The following is a 20,859-nucleotide window of genomic DNA, read 5'->3' on the forward strand; positions in this document are numbered from 1 at the left end:
AACAGTGCTAGTCTTTTCTGTCCCTCTTCTTATAGAAGTTTTTCTGTGCCCCTTCATCCCTGGTCTCTGAAACCCCCTCCACCCTTCTGTATCCATTTTTTACCAGAACTGAACATAGTATTCCAGGTGAGAGGTGAGAGCATATTATTGACTTTCTTAATGTCATTACGTCCTCATTTTTATTTTCCATTCCATTTATTATGCATCCTAGCATTTTTGTTTGCTTTTCTGATTGCCTCTGCACATCAAGCAGACGCTTTTTTCATTGAGCTGTCTACAGCAGGGATGGGCAAACTACGGCCCAGAAGCCACATCTAGCCCTTCAGACGTTTTAATCCAGCCCTCAGGCTCCCACTGAGGAGCGGGGTGGGGGCTTGCTCTGCTCCGCCTGTGCTGGGGCTCCCAGAAGCAGCGACATATCCCCCCTCTGGCTCCTAAGCGTAGGGGTAGCCAGGGGGCTCTGCACACTGCCTCCACCCCAAGTGCCACCCCCGCAGCTCCCATTGGCCGGGAACCACAACCAATGGGAGCTGCAGGGGTGGCACCTGCAGACAGGGCAGTGCACAGAGCCGCCTGTCAGAGCCTGCACCTCTGACCCCCTCCAGCGCCCCAACCCCCTGCCCCAGCCCTAATCCCCCTCCTGCCCTCCGAACCCCTCGGTCCCAGCCAAGAGCACTTTCCTGCACCCCCAACCCCTCATCCCCTGTCCCATCCCAGAGCCCACATCCCCAGCCGGAGCCCTCACCCTCCCACCCCTCCATCCCAACCCCCTACCCCAGCCCGCAGCCTCCTCCCACATCCTGAACTCCTCATTTCTGGCCCCAGAGCCCACATCCCCAGCTGGAGCCTTCATCCCCTCCCGCACCCCAACCCCCAATTTTGTGAGCATTCCTGGCCTGCCATACAATTTCCATACCCAGATGTGGCCCTCAGGCCCAAAAGTTTGCCCATCCCATGTCTACAGAGTTGTCCAGATCTTTCCTGAGTTAGTACAATTAATTTAGAATCTTATAAGTTGTATGAGTAGTTCAAAGTTTTCCTACAAACATGCATTACCTTGTATTTATCAACACTGAATTTAATCTGATCTTGTGTCGCCAATTTATCTAGCTTTGCTTGATCCTTCTGAAGTTCTTCTCGTCTATGGTTTTAACTAACCTAAGTAATTTTGTCATCTGCACTGTTTGCCACCTCACTGTTCACCTGCTTTTCCAGATAATTAATAAATATATTAAACAATATGGAACCTTGTGGCATGAGGCTAACTGCCGTAGACCATCTGGTCCTCATGACTTGTTTTTTTTATCCGTTTGTCTCAGCATCTCCTCTCTTGATACCTTAATGTCTGATAGTGCCTAATCTTAATAACTGGAAAATAATAGATCTGGAGGAGGTATCTCTTTTACGTCCTTGATAGTGAAGACTGATGCATTTAGCTTTTCAGCAATGTCCTTATTCTCCTTAATTGTGCCTTTTACTTACTAGTAGTCTACTAGTCCTGATTATTTTCTCACAAGTTTCCTGCTTCTGATCTATGGAAAACACTCTTGTTTTTATATACATCTTTGCTATTTGCTGACCCAACCTCATCATAGCCACCCTAACCTCAATTTACATATTGGCTTCTGTAGTTTATTTGCTTTACTAGGGTTAGATGCCATCTTCTTAAAGATTACTTACATTGTGAGCACATTCGGGTAGGAGCCATCTTTTTGTTGCATGTTTAGTACATTGCCTAACATTGTGGGGTCCTGATCAGTGACTGGGGCTCTTAGGTGCTACCACAATACAAATAATACCTGTTTGGCTTGAATGGCCTCTTGAACCTTGCCTGTTAGCCATTTTGGTTCCCTTCTTGCTTCCTTGTTTGTTTAGGGGATTGCATACTTTTGTGACTGTATTAGGGTTGCTTAAGTAACCTCAGTGGTGACTTTCACTTTCAGGGCTTTTTTTCTAGCTTCCGTTTCATGGAGAGGGCAGGTGGGCAGGAATCCCCCTTTCTAATGCTTAGTGTGTCAATGCAATTTTTTTATACGATTCCTCCTTTGAGGATATTGACCTTAATTATATTGTGATCACTGTTACTTAGGGGCCTAACTAATGTTTCCTCTTCAATCAACTCCTGTGGGTTACTTAGGAGTACGTTAAGGATATCCTCTCTTCCTGTGTGCTTGTAGGACTAACTGTTCCAAGAAGCAACCATTTCAGTGTCAAGAAAATTTCTCTAAACCTTTCCCATTGTAACACTTGACCAGTTTTGTACCTGGGTAGTTGAAACTATCCGTTATGACTGGTTACCTTCAGCACCATTCCCTCAATATCCTTTTTCTGATCAGTGGGCCAGTTGTCTCACCACGCTGAAACCACTGACAGCCTGTTACTTCTCCAGAAGTTATTTCTGTGGTCTCAACCTGGCACAGCAGCAACTGAGCCCCAGTGAGATGGGGACGGTGCCTGTGTGGGGTTGGAGCAAAGAGGATTGAGCTGCATCAGGGAAAAGGGAAGGAGAAGGGGCTGAGGAGAGTGTGGCAGTCAGAAGGCAGGTGAATGGACGTAAATGATGTTATTCATAAAAGTACTGCACTGGGGATGGGATGAGACCAAGGAAAAATGCACTGCTGAACATGTCTCAGACTCAGTCTGAGTGTGTCGTCTGTTAGTGTTCTCATCTGGTCTGTGGTGGCTGTAAATATGACAGACAGACACACACAATTGGCAACTCTTCCAGATTTATAAAGTGTTTTTGTGCCGTGCTATGAGAGGTCTACTGTAAACTCTGTATCAGGAGGCAGCCAACTTCTCCCCAAAATGTTAATTAATTCTGTGCCCTCCCACCCTGCATCTATCCATCCTCCAGCTCATCAATTAATGACAAACCACCCCGTCCCACATCTGAACCTTACCCTCAGTGCACCTCTGCTTCTCCTGCATCTCCAGTGGCTCTTCACCCCCTCTACCAGGCTTGGGGGGCGGGAGAGGCTACAATGGAATCCCGGGGGGGGGGGCTTATTCTCCCCCCCACCTTCCCAGGCCTGATATTGCAGAGGGAGATGGGAAGAGGAAGAAGCTGACACATTTTTCAATGGAGAGAGGGGGAGCCAAGTCACCCTGAGCTTCTGGGTTGTTTCTGCTTCCTCCTTCTCCTCCCTTCTCTCCAGTGAGAATGGTGTCAGCTGCTTCGCCCCCCCCCCACCCAAAAACGTCCCTGTGCTCCCAAGAGGAGAGGGAAGAGCTATTTTCTTCCTGCAGCATCTCTACCAGTTTCTCTTCCCCCGGAGGTGGGAAAGACAGCCAGTCAGAGGGATTTTCCTCCAGGCAGGGCTGAGATTTGTGTGAAGGTTGGAGCTTCTTGCATCACAAGATAAAATCATGATTTTGACAATACTACAGCTGGCCAACGACCAGCAAAGGCAGGCATGTTAGCCAGAAAGGCAAGCAACAATTCAGTTTTTTAGTCAGGCTCGAGTAGGCTAAATAGCAGCTGTTAAAGTCTCCTAAACTTAGCATCAGCCAATATGGCTGCTGCAAAACTGTTTAATTTTTTAAGAGGGAGAAAAATAATTCCAAGCTGTAGGCCAGAGTTCAGTAGTCCAAAGGAAATTATTTTTGCCAGAAAGGCAAGTGATAATTAAATTAGACAACCAAACCAGAGCAGGTTTGTACTAAACTGCAACTGGTTACTTACAGCTCTTGCAAAACATGTTTTGGCTTTTAGGCGAGCGATGGCCTCTCTGATATTTTGCAGTTGCAGGGCTGTAACGAACCTGGCTGTTGCTGCTAGAGCCAAGCAGCTTAACGAAAAGCTTTCTGATAAGAGCAATCCTTTTGCAAGGCCTGTAGAATTGATTCCTTCCCAGTACATGATTGTTCTGCTGCTGATATACAATGCATGGAAGCAGGAAATGTCGCTCTCTCTACATGTGGCTTCTGTTACTAGATTGCAATATAAGGAGAGCTATACATTTGCTTCCTTGCTGAACACTGGTTTGTACAGTCAGTAGATGCAATTTCAGTTTTGAGTTTTTCCAAATACCCTGTAACTTGCCAATCATAATGGCCTTAATCAACAAACAATAAATAAATCGCCTCATTCTTGAATCAACCTATGTTTATATCCACAGAGTGAACAATAAAGAAAGGACAGGCCTAAGAATTTGCAACTGTCTTAAAGAAATGGATGGCAGTTAATACTAGAGTGACCAGACAGCAAGTGTGAAAAATTGGGACCGGGGTGGAGGGTAATAGGAGCCTATATAAGAAAAAGACCCCAAAATCGGGACTGTACCTATGTACCTATGCAGTCGGGACATCTGGTCACTCTAGTTAACCCTTTCAGAGTAGCAGCCGTGTTAGTCTGTATCACAAAAAGAACAGGAGTACTTGTGGCACCTTAGAGACTAACAAATTTATTTGAGGATAAGCTTTCGTGGGCTACTGCCCACTTCTTCGGATGCATGTAGTGAAAAATACAGTAGGAAGATATATATATATACACAGAGAACATGAAACAATGGGTGTTACTATACACACTATAAGGAGAGTGATCAGTTAAGGTGAGCTTTTATCAGCAGGAGAGAAAAAAAAACTGTAGTGGTAATGAAAATGGCCCATTTCCAGTAATTGACAAGGAGATATGAGGAACTGTAGGGGGACGGGGGGGGGGGGGAATAAGCATGGGGAAATAGTTTTACTTTGTGTAATGGCCCATCCACTCCCAGTCTTTGTTCAAGCCTAATTTAATGGTGTCCAATTTGCAAATTAATTCCAATTCAGCAGTCTCTAGTTGGAGTCTGTTTTTGAAGTTTTTGTTGTTGTAATATTGCAACTTTTAGGTCTGTAATCGAGTGGCCAGGGAGATTGAAGTGTTCTCCAACTGGTTTTTGAATGTTATAATTCTTGATGTCTGATTTGTGTCCATTTATTCTTTTTCGTAGAGACTGTCCGGTTTGGCCAATGTATATGGCAGAGGGGCATTGCTGGCATAACAGTAACACCTTCATTTATATGCAAACCTCTCTGTGTGCTATTCAGCCTAGGTTTGTTTGTTCCCCCCAGAACCAACCTTGATTGAGTCTCAAGTGTGTTAGTGCTGGTGTGGACAAAGGAGATACTACAGTATTGTGGTAACAGCTTAAATAAGGTTAGCATTAATGTGGATAGAGTATGTGGTAACCATTAAAGTATACACAGCTTCACTCTTGGGCTCTCTATTTGAACACTCCTCACCCTCTCACTGCCGCCATCTTACATGACTCATGATACACTTTTATGGGATCCATTTATAACCTTTGCTGCTGATACAAAAGTGCAAGCTCAGCATTCTGACTGGACTCTAGATTGCATGAAATACTTTGTAATAGGTTGCTGTGCTCCAGGGGACTTATGGGATACCTCATGGGAAGCAGAGAATTTCCCCAGTGGGTTGTGGGAGTGTGACCCCTCCTCCCACAAATATATTTAGGCCTTTCAGAATTGCCCAGAGTTCAGCCTGGAGCTGCTCTGGGAACTCCGGAATAGATACCCAGAAATCATTGCAGCTACACCGATTGTGTAGCACTAGTGCGGACATGTGGCAGAACTACAAATCAGCTAAATACACCTTCCGTCTATGGGTGCACTTCATGGCGTGGACTATAAACATTGCAAAGCAGTCCAGTTAAATAGAAATAATGAAACTCTGTAGTGTAGACAAGGTCTTAGGGAAGTGCCCCCGAAATATGTATAGAAAGCTAGGTTTATTTTTCTGCCTATTGATGAATCCACTAACAGGTCTGTAGCTGAACAAGTCATTGTACATTGTATTTTTGGGACGTGTGCTCTCTTTGCTGACATAGCAGCCTTGGTAACTGGGCCAGCAGAAGGAATAAAAGACCACTCTAGAGGTTGTTGGAATCAAGGCAGAAGAGCTCAAATCAAAATTGATTGGGGCTGCATTCAGATGGTTCAATAGTGAATATGGGCTGTTCAAATGACATACAGAACAAATGTAGACAAGATGCTTCTCATGTTAGACACTGTATCAACCACCGCCTTGAGCTTGTTGTTGTGGGAAGCATAATCTTTGAGATCCTGAGCAATTTTTAAAATTAGTTTTGAAGACACTTTCAGTTTTCACTATTTAAATTCCAAAAGACAATGACAATTTCAAAGCTCTTCCTGATGCCTCTGGGGTGACTGAGAGCTATTTTGGAGGTATCCACCATGTACGCGGGGTTGCTAGTCAGGCCAGAGCATTGAAGGCAGTGATAATAAAACTATCATTGACTGTCGCCAAGTGACATACCCAGGGTACGATCCAGACTAATGAGTAGTTGTGTCACCCCTGCCTTCTAACCTGGGGTGCCCTTTACAGTGCTTTGCTGCTGTTGCCTCCAGTTTGGACTGCTCACAAACACTCTCAAGCAGACAAGTCACTCCCAGCTGTGTCTGTGTGTGCAGCAGGCAGCCAGCCACAGCTGGGCTCTTGCCAGCCTTGGTTATGCAAGGTGACCCCACCCCCACAGGTCCTAGACATCCTCCTGGAAATATATGTCCTGTACTGTCTAGCCTTCTGGACAATACAAATTATATAAAGTCAGTTATTCCTTTAATAGAAATAATATACACATAGCTTGCTACCCCAAATGGAGTTTCCCAGACACTTCAATTCAAACACACTGGATTAGATAAAACAGTAAAACAAGTTAATTAGCTACGAAGAGATTTTAAGTGAGTACAAGCAATAGGGCATAAAAGTCAGAAATGGTTGCAAGAAAAATTAAGATAAAATGCAACCGGTGCCTAACTTAACAAATTATGTTAAATTCAAAGCATTTCCAGCTGGGAGCAAGGTGACAGGCAGTCTGTGTGGAAGGGAACTTCATATTGTTTCTTTGCCAAGACGTAGATATTTTTGCCCCTGCACCCTTTTTTCCTGCCAAAGGGCATGGCTACACTTGCAGATGTAGAGCGTTTTGAGTTAAACCAGCCTTCGTAGAGTGCAGTAGGGAAAGCGCTACAATCTGTCCACACTGACAGCTGCTAGCGCACTGGCGTGGCCACATTAGCAGCTCTTGCAACAGCCACAGAGAGCAGTGCATTGTGGTAGCTATCCCAGCATGCAAGTGGCTGCAATGTGCTTTTCAAATGTGGGGTGGGGTGGAGTGTGACAGGGAGTGTGTTGTGGGTATGTGGGGGGAAAGAGAGTGGGTTTGGGGGGGGCTGAGAGCATGTCAGCATGCTGTCTTGTAAGTTCAGACAGCAACAGACCCCCCTCTCCCCTCCGCCTCTCTCTCTCTCACACAGCATTCCACAGTAATGGTTGCTTTGTCTCGGAACGGAGCTTTCAAAGGGCATATCCGCATTCCTGCAGTGATTACAAAACAATGGCAAGAGTGGCCACTTGACTTAAGGGAATTATGGGACGTTTCCGGAGGCTGATCAGAGCACAGTAATGCAACACCTCGTCCACACTGGCGCCGCAGCGCTCCAGCAGGGGTGCAGCAAACATTATTTCACTCGCTGAGGTAGAGTACCAGCAGCGCTGTAGCCGCGGAGTCAGAGCGCTCTATGTGCCTTGCTAATGTGAACAGGTAGTAAGCTAGGGCGCCCGGGGCTTCGTTATTGCATTGTAACTCGCAAGTGTAGCCAAGCCCAAAGAATGGCCACTTCACAGGTAATGGTCTGTCAGCCTTGTTCACACCTGGCTGAGGCATCAGCTTGCCCTTTGCCTCTGAGGAATTGGTTTGGCCATTCCCAAGTCTTCTCTGGAAAACATACTTTTAGGCTATGTCTACACCAGAGACCTTACAGCAGCACAGCGGTACCGAGGCAGCTGCACTGCTGTAAGCTCTCCTATCTAGCCGCTCTATGCCAGTGGGAGAGAGCTCTCCCGTTGACATAACTAAACCACCCCCAACAAGCGGCAGTAGCTATGTTGTCAAGAGAGCGTCTCCTGCCGCATAGCGATGGCCGCACTGGAGCTTCTGTAGGTGTAATTTATGTCGCTGAGAGGGGTGTTGTTTTTTTCACACCCCTGAGTGACATAAGTTATACTGACAAAAGTGCTAGTTTAGTCATAGTCTTAGGGTATGTCTACACTACCTGCCGGATCAGCGGGCAGTGATTGATCCAGCAGGGATCAATTTATCACGTCTAGTCTAGACGGGATAAATCGACCCCTGAGCGCTCTGCCGTCGACTCCCGTACTCCAGCTCGGCGAGAGGCGCAGGCAGAGTCGATGGGGAAGCGGCAGCAGTCGACTCACCGCGATGAAGACACCACAGTAAGTCGATCTAAGTACGTCGACTTCAGCGACGTTATTCACGTAGACCAGTGTAGACCAGGCCTAAGTAATGATCTCCGCTTATGTTTATAACTTCACATATAACACTGCTATGTGCATTTTGCCATGATGTTATTTATCAGAAAATTGAATTTTTAAATGATATCTCACAAAGTATACTTTGTACAAAGATTATTACAATCGTGTGTAAGGTGTGGACACGGGTACATTCCATCACACACCATCTGAAATGTACTGCGGAGCATGAGTCTGGGCTGATATAGATCAAGGTGGGCAAACTTGGGGCCCACTGTATTTCACTGATGGACTTGCTCACCAGTTTGACTGACGTCTCTCTTACTTTTCAAGGTGAGAAGCTATTCTTGCTTGAGGCTTTGCAAAAGTTAGGAAGTACTGTGCTGGAACTCTTGGAAATGGATATTCCTGGGCCTTATGTCCAAAAGCTTATCCCGATGGATGGCAAATTAAAAGAGGTAAGCCTTTTGGGGAGTTTGGATGCAAAAATGCAGAAAAATCAGATCTATATGCCTGAAGCTGCAATTTTCTTTGCTTTACAACCTATACCCTTGAGGTCACATGTCATAGCTGAGCTGACTTGGCTAAACTGCTATTTGGAGGTCTTGATTTGGGCACAATTGAAAGAAGTGAGGTTTTGGCCCTGCCTCCTCAACTCAGTGCTGTAGCTACATCCTGCGAAGCAAATTGTGGTAGTAATACATTTCTATAGTACCTTCGATCTCAAAGCACTTTACAGACTGGGTATATCCATTTAACTGTGTGTGTGTATTTACTTTGTCTCATCTGTGGTGGTGAGTTCTGTGATAAATTGCATTTATAATGCAATTTCGACTGTATTATTTGCTTTCTGCCCACTGATCAATCTCCCCTGGGATTTACTCTGACATTCCAAATCTCCGGAGCAGCTTCCAGCAGCTGGCTTTATTTAATAAATAAATAAATAAAAATCAACCTGCCAGTGGCTGACTTCTCCTTATCCTCCCTCTCCCCCACCAATGAAAGTGGAATTTCCTTCCCAAAATGACAGAGCTGAGGTACAGGATAGAGAATATTCAGTCCTATACCAGTGATGGGTTAAAGGTTCTGTATCTCACAAGCTTTCATGACTAGAAAGTGAAGCTTTCTGCCACTGTAAAAGTTTCCCAATGAGAGATCAGATGGTATAGTCACAGTTCTATGTCTAGAAAAGTTCCCTTTGTTAAGTACCACTGGTGGTGCTGCTGTGTCATTGTTAACCACAGTGAGAAACATTAGTGGGGAAAAGGCTAGCAAAGATGGGGCCTTAGTGGGCCAGTGTCCACATCCCTAAAACCACCATGACAACTGGCCTTAGTCCTTTGTTGGTAGATTCAGCAGAAGGACAATAGATGATGGAGACTGAACTCCTGTACCCTCCTCCAAAGCCCACTCTTAGGTAAGGGGTAAGACCTGTTAGCAGGGCCATGTGAAAGAATGGCTCCTGCTGCCTGTGTTATACCTTTCCCCCCCCACTGGAGGACTTCAGGCTACAGAGCAGTCAATCTGGTACAAGTACCCAACTAAATAAATTAAAGGAGGCTTCAAAATAATCAGCAAATTGAGTGATGTGATTAGCTGAGCTTTAGAACAGTGACTGCTGTAGCAGGCTTCACGGGGGTTCTGTTGGGGTTTGGTTTGGCTTGCCTGACCAGTCTGAGGGAATGGAAAATCCCTGTCTTTTGACTGAAGGAACGTGGACATTGGTTTGTGTTGCTGTAGTACTGTGGTATGCCTGAGATAAGTAGGTGAAGTGAGAGGAAACTGAAGCATGTCTCTTCCCCAGTCTATAGCCTGCTTGGGGGCAGTTCAGTCTGCTCGCATGCTTGCCTTCTCCCCCTCATTTTCTGTCAGAAAAAGGGAGAGTGACTGGGTTAATGGAGCACGTCAGAGGATTGAGGGCAAGGTTTTGGCGGTGAGTTACTGACTCGTACGCCTGGGGAAGTGGTATGTAACAGCTCAGACTTCTCATACAGAAGAAGTCTCTGGCTCGGGCTGTGGTTTTTATGTTTATATATGTGTATGTATGTGTATATATATACACACTCACATATACACACACAGTGTATATATAATATTAAAAAATATATAATTATAATAACTTTGGATTGATGTCTGCAGCAGCGGGTCCGGGTGCAGGAATCAACACTGCTAAATATAGGGAACCTGGTAGGAACACAGAAACAGAGAAAGAGACCATGACAGTGAGAAAGAGGAGTATTCTTATTCCAGCATGTGAACAGAGGCAGAAGGCGTAACAAGCAGACAATTAGCAATAGATTGTCAGGATATAACTTGTTAGGGAAGAAGCATATGGTCTGGAATTATTCAACAGGATTCATGGAGCACAGGGGAGAAACATCCAGGAGGCTATGATACAGGAGACTCTCCGTGGTAAGGGGCTGAGGTTAGGGAGAGGATCACTACTTGGTCTTCAGCAGTACCTAGCTGTATAAATAGGATTAAAATCTAACTCATGGTGATTCTGACCCACATGCTCAGTGTTAAACAGATCATCAGATATGGGAGATATTGTTGGGGACTGGGGCAGAGAGCTTCACCTTCTTCTGTCGCATTGAGGAGAGCAATTCTATAATTGAATCACTGATTACAGGGGCTTGTGGATATTGGTGGGAATCAGTCCTTCCCAGCTCCTGTTTCTTCATACCCATATTTGTCCTCGAAGAAGAGAGTGGAGGCAGATATGAGAAATCCTTTGATCAGCCATTGAATGATAATGAACAAGATGATTTCCTGGCAAGAAAAGATCCCATCTTCAGGCCTATGATTATTCTCTAACTTGTGGGAATGTGTTGGGAAATTCCCAGCACTGTGCTTTATTAGATTAAGGTAGTCTGCTGAAGGATGTGGTGAAAGCTCCTTTGCTGGAGTCATTTAAGGCTAGAGTAAGCAGACTGTTATAAGGAATAATCCTGCATTGGCTGAGGTGAGAGCCAGGGTGGAGAGAATATGAGTTACTAAACAATTTTTTTATCACTGATTTGTGCAGCTGTATAAATTCTGTGTACATTTTCCTCCCGGTAGTGTTCTTGCTTCCCAGCTTTCTTTGTGTGAAACTTCGTTTATCCAATTAGAAAGACACTAAAACTCCTATCTGCCTGCCTCACTTTCATTCTCTTCCCCAGGCTGGATGCGAAGAAGAAAGTGTATTAAAGATCACATCTTTCTGGGATCCATGGGCCCTTTGAGAGATGATCAGAGGGAGGCCGGATGATCTACTGAACGCACACAAGAACCTTTCTCCTCCACAAAGGCAGCATCGGAGAACTCCCCACACTCCTGCTCCATCCAGTTTACCCACTCATTACCGGGCCTTCCGCAGCTGTGAGTGGGAGGTAGTGGAGCGATCGCTCAATATCCTGCAGGCCAGTGGCTTCTACTGGGGTCCCTTATCTGTGAGTGAAGCACACGCCAAGCTACAGCAGGAGCCGGTGGGGACCTATCTGGTGCGGGACAGCTCTCAGGGGAACTGCCTCTTCAGTGTGAGTGTTCGGATGCCAGCAGGCCCAGTCAGCCTCCGGATCTCCTTCCGGGAGGGCTACTTCTGGCTGAAGGACTGGTTCTCGGACTGTGTAGTTAGGCTGCTGGAGATGGTGGTAGCAGGAACCCAGGCCAACCCCATCCACTGTGATGAAATGGGGGGAACCCCCCTGGTGTTCTCTGAACCCCTCTGCAGGAACCGCAGGGTTGTGCCCAAGTTGTAGGAACTTTGCATCAAAGCCTGGGAGCTTACAATGGGACAAGGGAGGAAGGTTAGAGATTGGAAGAGATACATGGGAGGGGCAGTTACTTTTCAGTGTGGAAAGGAACAAGGCATAATATCACCTGGAATCCACTGCCTATACAGAGAGGGAGACAGCTGCATACATGTGGCAGACAAAACTGAGCGAGTGTGACACGCTAACTGAATGTGCCACTGCCGTTGGATTGTACTTTTCCTTGGGGTAGGGGTGGGGAATAGCTTAAACCTGCTGACTACGGGAGCATATCCTCCTGAGGTAAAGGTGTGTAGCTTCTCCCTGTGGCAGAGTAGAACTGTCCCAATCCAGCACTTTTTATTCCAGTTGTGATGCATAAGCTTCAGAAACATGGGCATTGCCTGTCCTGCCAGCACACCCCTGTTCTCCCTGTATTCCAAAGTGCCTAAGCTATTTCTTGCTGAAAAATCTCTCCTCGTGGAAAGGTCCAGTTGAATTTCCAAGAGTTTGACAAGCTGTTATCAGGAATTGTACACTGATCTCTGATACCAAAGCAATGCGTGTGTGTGTGTGTGTGTGTGTTGAGAGAGAGAAAGATTTCACAACCAGCAGCCTTCACTTCCCTGCAGCATGGAAATACATAACATGCCACTTCAGAAATACAAGAAATGACTGTCTAATATTTGCACTGTAGGAAACAGTTGCAGGCATGTGTAATAATACAGTTCCACCAGCTTCTGCATTGCTTGTATTGGAAGCTGGACTGCATAGCTTCATTTTTTATGGGCAGCTGGGCTTTACTGTAGTGGGATAATATTATATTTCAGCCAACCAAGTCTTGGTTTGGAGAGTCCATTCTGCTATTGATTGTATCAGCGGATGTGTCTAAAGCACCAGCATGTATGGTCATCTGGCAGTATGCTGCTGCCCCCTGCAGACCATCACTAAAGGAACACTCTAAAAAGTTAGGTTTTTGTCTAAAAGGGACGGAGAAGTGCATTATAAAAGTTACTACTAATAAAAATGTTTTCAAAATGTCTTTGAAAGGAGCTTGCAAAAAAAGTAATAATTCTCCTGCAGTGCTGGAAAACCAAACAAACTAGCTTTGGGCCAGTACATGAAAATCAAAGGTTCACTGGCCATGCTGAGTGAAGTGAAAAACGAAAAAAGGATTAGTTAGGAACAGTAAATTTCACTTCTCTCTCTTTTTTTTTTTTTTAGTGTATTAATCTAAAAATATAGGTACCACAAGGAGGACACTGTCTCAATATATAAGGTCTAGATTTTAAATATTGTATTTGTATGGCATTGAATAGTATGCTAGGTGCCTCAAAGAACAGCTAGTTATACAAGGCCCTGATGCAAAGAATACACATTATAGATGTCACAGCTGGTGAGGGTGGGAATGGACATGGGGATTAGACAGAATTATGAAAACAAGGTCCTATAAAGATTGGGTTCATCTGAGTGACATCAGCATTTAAGCAGTGTCCCTAAAAATGTACCTATGAAAACAGATGCTTCTGTGCCCAGATGGCACTGTGAGTGTGTAACTTCAGAGCAAATGTTTGAAAATTTGGTCCATAACTTGTATCGGAACAGTTTCCTTTTAAAAGAGAAACCAACTTAAATTGCCTCATTAGCACAGATACAAAGTTAAATAACCAAGTCTGTGCAGACAAGTAGACTGTATGTTCTTGGTACCTTTTGAGGCACATCTCTTTTCTTTTTAGTGTCTCAGGCAGCAGAGAGGCAAGGTGTTCCTCTGATTAATAGCTCGCCATTTTTTTTTTCTGGCACTAGCTCTAAATGGCGAAAGTCCTGGGCTGCTGCCCACTTCGAAGTGAAAAGAAGAAATAGGCCTTGCCTCAGGCCCTACAAGGATTTTTTTTAAAGAAACTTACTCAATGAAATTGGCATGACAAGCTCCTCAACAGCACAACCAAAGTTCTCCGTCATACCGCCTAGGTGGGACTGACGGCAAAGTAGATGGAGAGGCAGGTGGGTCAACAGGAGGCAGTCAGTGACAGCAAGGTGCCACAGGACTCTCTGCTGCTTTTTACAGATCCAGACTAACACTGCTACTCCTCTGATACTTATGCTATTTTGAACTTCATCAGTGTCCCCAGCCTGTAGGCGAAGCCTCAGACACTCTTTATTTCTGTGCATTGCTGCAGAACCACTGCCTCTGAGCTCCTTCCTCAACCATGAATGCCACCTGCCTGCTCTGCCCTGTGCTGTGCATTCCCTTACTCATCCCATCTCTGGAAGACAGGTGGGACATAGTCCTCTCTACCTACGTGGCCTTTCACTCCCCCTCCTTTGCCCCACTGCAAATGCAACACCTGAAGTATGCTCGCTACCTTCCTCTATTTACTCCATGCACTAGCAAAAGGAACTGACTTATTTCTTCCAAGTTCACAGCTGTCCTCAGGAATGGCTCTGTTTTACCATGGTTGTGTAACACAGAGGGAAGAGTCATCTCATTCCATTGCTTTGACCCAGCTTTGAACTGTTCTTATCTAATTATTTGGCCTAAAAATAAGCACCTTGGGTTGTGTAGCTAACAGCTCTTGAATCATTCCATTGTTAATGGTCACGATTACTCTATTTGAAAATTACATTAAAGGATAAATAAAATACTCTAGCTCCTAATAGGGGGATCTTTTAGTTAGTTTTAATGTTCGTGCTTTATACGTAAACCACACAGCACATGCTTAACACCCTCTATTATAAATAGCTTAATTAGTGCGCACCCCATAGGAAATTGGTTTGAACTCTATGATTGACAACTAATATATAAGTGCTAAGTATTGTTTTATTAATTTCTAAAACAAGGATGATATGCATGTTTGTCCCAATTAATACAAAGACAAAGGTCTCTCAGAAAACAGGGTGGGACAAAGAAACCAATTTTGGGAGAATTATGGTGTGGAAAAGTATTGTGGCAATTTGGATGTAAAGGGTTTTGGAGATGGTGCTTTCCCTCCCCCCACCTGCCCAGGACTATGGAAAAACTTTTTAAAACTTCTGGAAAAATATGGACTAAGTAAGTAAAACCATAATTGTTTGCTTGTGGGAGTGTTTAAATGTGTGTCTCTCTCTCTGTAAAATATGTTCTGTTAAGAAGGATTTTGCTGCTGACACTCAGTGGGAGATATTTCTGTAAGACACCTTGAATGTAGATTTGTCCATCCCCACCTCAAGAAGGAGAAAACATCTCCTGACATGTACCCTAGTGCCTCTTTGGATGTCTGCAGGTCTGTAATTTCTTTATAGTATTCTCGTTATCTACTGCCCTCAAAACCCTGTTCAGGGAATAGGAAAACGAGGTTGGTTCAGGTCTCTGACTGGCACACCTCGGTTTGCTGAGGAAATTATACAAGCGCACATATGGATTTTTAATGTATTCTTGCTAATGGTAAAAGTTAAAAGTTGATTGGACTCATAAGAGGTTCTGTATATCAAGCCTTAAAGTGCTCGAGTTTTAATCCCAACAAGCAACAAGTGCAGCATAAGAAACTGAAAGTTCCTAACAGATGGGATTACTAACCTGACTCTCACCAGCTCTCTTCATAATGCTCTTGTGTCTTAACCAGTCATGTTGTATTTTTCCCAGAGTCCTTGGCTGAAATTTGTTAGTTGCTTCTCAGTGTGCACATGTGCAGCAGGGAGCCCCCAGCCAATGGCTTTTATGTTATCACTACCTCTGAGAAAAGGGTCTGTGTTCATTATGAACCTGCCTCACCAGATCAAACTCCACCTAGAAACATGGAGTGTGCACAAACCCCCACATCTCATATATTGCATAGCATTAGGGCATGATGAATGTTTGGATTCCTGAATGGCCCCCCTACTTTATCAGAATTCCAAATATAATTTTCCCTATACATGCAATAATGTCTCAGATTTGACCTCTGATGATGTTACCAAAACTGTATGTTTGCATCAGTATTGCCTTGTAATTTGCTAGAATTGATAATTTACCAGGATAAACTCAGGTACTAAACTGTACTGACTTCTTCAGTTTAGTTTAGTTTACACCAGATATACCAATTCCTTGGATGTATAACCCCATTAGTGTTGTATATTTGTATATGTAGACTGATGGAATCTTCTGGTTGTATCATGTAATTGCCTTACAGGAAGAGGGGACAGATTAGGGAGGATGTGGAAAGGAGAGAATACGTGTCCTAAAGAAAGACAAAAAAGGGAGATAAGAGAGCCATTCTGACTCACAATTCCTTTCTGGAGAGTTGTCTGAGCTTTTGGGCCACTACACCTAGTAGCACTATTGTCAGAAAAATCTGATTTTGATTCAAGCTAAGTAGTTTAGTTCCAAATGTGACTTCCCTTGAATTTGTTCAGACGGGAAGGAACTGGATGGCACAAAAGAACTGCAGATGTGACTCCTAGCCCTTTACCTCTGTCACTGATTTGATTCCAGCTCCAGGTCCGTAGTGACCAATAGTTGTTACCATCTGGTGTTCTGAACTGAGATGTGGGGGTTTCGGTCTAGTTCCTAGTAGACAAGCATGGACATAGGCTGGGGAAAAATCATATTGCCTGGGACAGAGTCAAGTTTCCTATATGTTAGACCAGGACAACAAGGGAGGCTGGTGGCAGGCTGAGTAACTTCAGGAGCAGTAGCTTTGATCTGTGCCAGTCAGAGGGGAGAAGAATGGGCCTAATTAATGTCAGCCACAGTAAAGCTGGACGGCTTTACAAAAGTGTGGAGGAGAAGGAAAATGCCTTGTTAGTGGTTTGCTCTCAAAATGCACTAATGCATCAGATCCAGAATAAATGACAGCACATGCATGTTTTAACAAAGCTTTTAACCGCCTGCCTTTCAGGATATTGTTCTTGGTGGCAATACTTTAGATTTTGGCTTGATCCAGATCTCACTGAAATCAATGGAAGGACTATCACTGATTTCAATTATCTTTGGATCAGGCCCACTTCACAATAAGACAGTGGTGGTAGAAAGTGGGTTTTCCATCATACATTTAATCAAAACAAGACCACACTCGCACTGTTATGAATAACAAATTGCACTTGTGGAATTGATGGATTTATACATGAATAGGTCTCATGTAGATGCTTTCCAATCCCCTCAGGCTATTCTCTTCTGGCTTTAAGGGTGGGAGAGGACCAGGAGCAAAACATGGACATGGTAACATTTTCAGAAATGCCCAAGTGACTTAGGCTCCAAAGTCCATTGGGATGTGTCTTTCCCAAGGAAAATGTAGGCTCTAAAAACTAGAGAATAGAAGTGGGAAACCTGGGCATAATATTCCAAAACAGAACAAGTGCAATACAGAGAAAAGCCTTTAGCCAATCACAGCAGGACCAGTATTTCAGCATAACTTACTCAAGAGAACAAGTCCACACCTTGGAAACTGGACAACCCCATTTTCTAGCCAGGCAACCAGCTTTTGAAATTTTATCTGCCTGTGTCCAAGTGAACAGAATTTTTTCCCCAGCCTATGTACACATCAGGCAACTCACAATCACAGATGGCAGTTAACGACCCCACTCCTGATAGTCCAGTAGAAAGGCCAACAATTGAATGAGACACTGAAACTTAGCTTCCCTAGAGGTGGCCCTTAACAGCAATGCTGAGGCATGGTGGTGCGGGGGTACAGTGTGCGGGATGGGGGAGGGGCTAGAACAGCTACTGGTTGAGCTATACCTGGTTGGGCATAGAGAAGATTCCTGCACCAATTCACTTAAAAGATAAGACCACTCTCTCTATCTCTTGTATGGATTAAATCTGAAAGGACACTTTCCTATGATGTAAGCTAATGAATGTGATGTTATGAACTCTGGGCTGAAAACAGTTCAGTTTGTATAAACTATATTTTGTATATTTTTAAAATTAATAAAAATCCTTTCATAAAAAAACCACTTAGTGTTTGCATTTGTCTCTTAAAATTCACAAGAATAAGTTAGAATTGAATCCATCTCATTATGGCCCTGATTCAGTAAGGTACATAAGCATACAAGGGGTTCCACTCAAATCAGTGACGCCATTGACTTTAATAAAACTCCCCATGTATTTCAGTATTTTGCTGAATTGGGGCCCATAGCAGGAACAAGCCAACATAACACTCTCAGATGAGAAATATAACTAAAATGTTCCTGTTTCATCCAGAAGGATCCCAAAGAGCTTTATGCATTCCTTCTCTCTGTCATCATATATTGTGTAAATCCACCCACACCAGATCCCTCATCTCTTTCTTTGAGTCCTGTTTCATACCTCTGAAATGATTAGTGCTGAATTCGTCTGCTAGAGCTTATCTACCAGTTGGGGATAGGGCTAAGGTGTTCTTGAATTAACTTCATTTTCTGCTTTTACTTTCTATGCAGCTATGCTGGTTACTTCTTTACAGTAAGTGCAGCATATGAACCTGTCTGTACAAGTCAATCTCTTTAAAGTTCCTTCAGCTGCAGATCCTCAAGGCAGAAGGCTTCCCAACAAATTTGATGATGCACAAAATTATTTCTAAATGGACAAGATGGTTCACTTTTTACTTCTACATTTAGATCAAAGACTGTATCCACCTAGAAAGGTGGTAGCTGTTTTGACAGCAGACTGTGAACCATACTACAGCTTAGTCCTAGGGATATGTCCCATCTCTGCTTAGATCTGTACATAAATCCAGTCATATTGTAAGTGTCCGGATTCTTGGACTCCCAAGCAAAAATAAATAATAGATCTGTGTGCTGGGAGGCGTGGGGGGGCACCATCCCTCTTGTCCCCACACCTTGTGAGGAGCTCTCTGCAGGCTTGGGATCATGCATGAGGAAGGGATGAACTGGAGATGGGGAAGTAAGGAAGCCCAGATGTTTTCCCACCACCACTGAACCTTGCAGGAATATGCCAAAAATTAATGCAGTCTCTGACTTTTATGTTGATATAGTTACCTTATTTAAAAATAAGCCACACAGACAAATAATTCATATGTTATCCATTAGGGCCAAAGCTAATAATAGCAGTAATGTGCTTTAAAATCCTGAGGCGAGGTGCTATAGATGCACTAAGTATAACTGCAGTGCATTATTATTACTGTTTCTTCTCTTTCTTTGTAACATTTTCCCAGTAGCATGAAAAACTTCTTACCAGAATTTTCTAATGTGTTTTCTGGGTATTCTGTCATTCACACTTCCTAGGCTGTATGAGCTAGGTCAATGTTGTTAATAAATATAATCCATGAGTGCATCATATTTCACACTCTAGTCTCTTAGTCTCTCCTTGGTCTTCACTACAATAGACCTTTTCCCCTGAAATTTACTATTGTTGCTACCAACTCTACCAGTGGGAGCACTAGTGTAAATACAATGCTGCTGCTGTTTTACTACTGGGTTGTCTAACCCTGCTCACAGGAGAGCCACACAACACTGTGCTTTAAGTGCAAGTGGCTGTTATCTTGTGTATGCTAGTATTCCCCCCACATTGCTACCACTGGTGGGGTTGAAAAGGTGAGAGAATTCAGCAAAGATTTCCTATCTTAGGCAAGGTCATAGACCCAGAGATGTGAAATCTCAGCTGTCCCTTACAGTTTCCAGAGGTGAAAGTCCTGGAAAAAAATACAATATTGAGGAGTTTAGCAACTGCACGTTCAAGTCTAGGGTCATATATATCTGGGTAGCATCCTTGCTGCTGAAACATGCAGATCCGTTCTAATCTGTGTGAGCCTATTCCATTCAGGGAAGTAAAAGGGTCTCCCACATTTATTTCAGTTATAATGATTTTTTGATCACTGCAAATTGTTGCTGTGTCATGCTATAAGGATGCAGCCATTGCAGTGTAGATGTACAATTACTTTGATGTTTTTAGGACAAACACGGCTACGTGCTACCTCTATAACTAAAGGCGGGCTTCCCATAGAGGGGTTTTGTCACAGCAAGGAAAGTCCAGGGCTCTTTCCTATCCCATTTCTCTGGACATGATCACTGACTAACTTAATATGATGAAAGACATCACTGGGTACATGGGTTAATATATTAAGCACTGTGGGAGGTACTCTGCCAATGCATCTCAGTCCTTATCTGCAGCACCTGCTATGTTCTATAATCATTCTGGCCTTGGAAGTTAGGTGCTTAAATACCTTCTAGGATCTGGGACTCTCTCTGACCCTGATGCAGAAAAGTACTTAAGTCTATCCTTGTTCAGAAAAGCACTTAAGTATGTGCTTAAGTGCTATGCTGAATCTGAGCCTCTGTCTCAGGTTTCACATCTGAAAAGCATTTTGTTCTATTCACATAAGGTCCAAAGCAGGACAGCAGGAAAGGGCTATGTGGTTTGAACAAATGCAGCTGTATTTCTCGAAGTGGGTTTCTTCTCTGTCTCTCCCCCCTCCCCCACCCCTCAAACAGAGCATTTTCATCTTAAGTCAATGAAAGTAGGGCAGAGCCTAACCACACTTTGAGCTGACTGTGTTTTTGTATTCTGGGTAATTGTGATCGTTATCTGTACCTAGAAAAGATTTAAACAATTTAAACCACAGCTGGGCAGAGATAATGAAGGACGTACTGACGGAGGTGAGGAGGGATGTCCCCAGAGAGCTATGAGCTGACAGGAGGGTTCTCATGGGGCTGTAGAAGGATGAGATGAGATGGGAGGAGGATCTGAATAGGGGGCTGTGAGGCTGGGGGAGAACGGTTAATGAAAGTGAAGTCTTACCAAAGTTTTATTGAGTCTGGTATGCATAAAAATATTGTGGCAGGGGTTTGAATCCTGGTAAGGAACAACAATCCTTCCATGCACCCATTCTTGGTGAGGCTATTTCTCTGTGTGAAAAAGCGCTCTGTCTCACTCAC

The 20,859-nt window shown here is 44.0% G+C and overlaps 1 protein-coding gene across 1 annotated transcript in view; it reads left to right on the forward strand.

Annotated features, from left to right (window-relative positions):
* The window catches only part of LOC117879662 (suppressor of cytokine signaling 1-like), a 29,566-nt gene extending 11,626 nt beyond the window's left edge, over nt 1-17,940 (forward strand). Inside the window, exons 2-3 of the mRNA XM_034774938.1 lie at nt 8,633-8,757; nt 11,464-17,940. Coding sequence (XP_034630829.1) covers nt 11,530-12,042 — 513 coding nt within the window. The 5' untranslated portion in view covers nt 8,633-8,757; nt 11,464-11,529 and the 3' untranslated portion in view covers nt 12,043-17,940. The remainder of the gene's footprint in view (nt 1-8,632; nt 8,758-11,463) is intronic.
* Nucleotides 17,941-20,859: the final 2,919 nt, after the last annotated feature.

This window comes from Trachemys scripta, chromosome 1 (genome assembly GCF_013100865.1).
Source record: "Trachemys scripta elegans isolate TJP31775 chromosome 1, CAS_Tse_1.0, whole genome shotgun sequence".
Classification (NCBI taxonomy): domain Eukaryota; kingdom Metazoa; phylum Chordata; order Testudines; family Emydidae; genus Trachemys; species Trachemys scripta.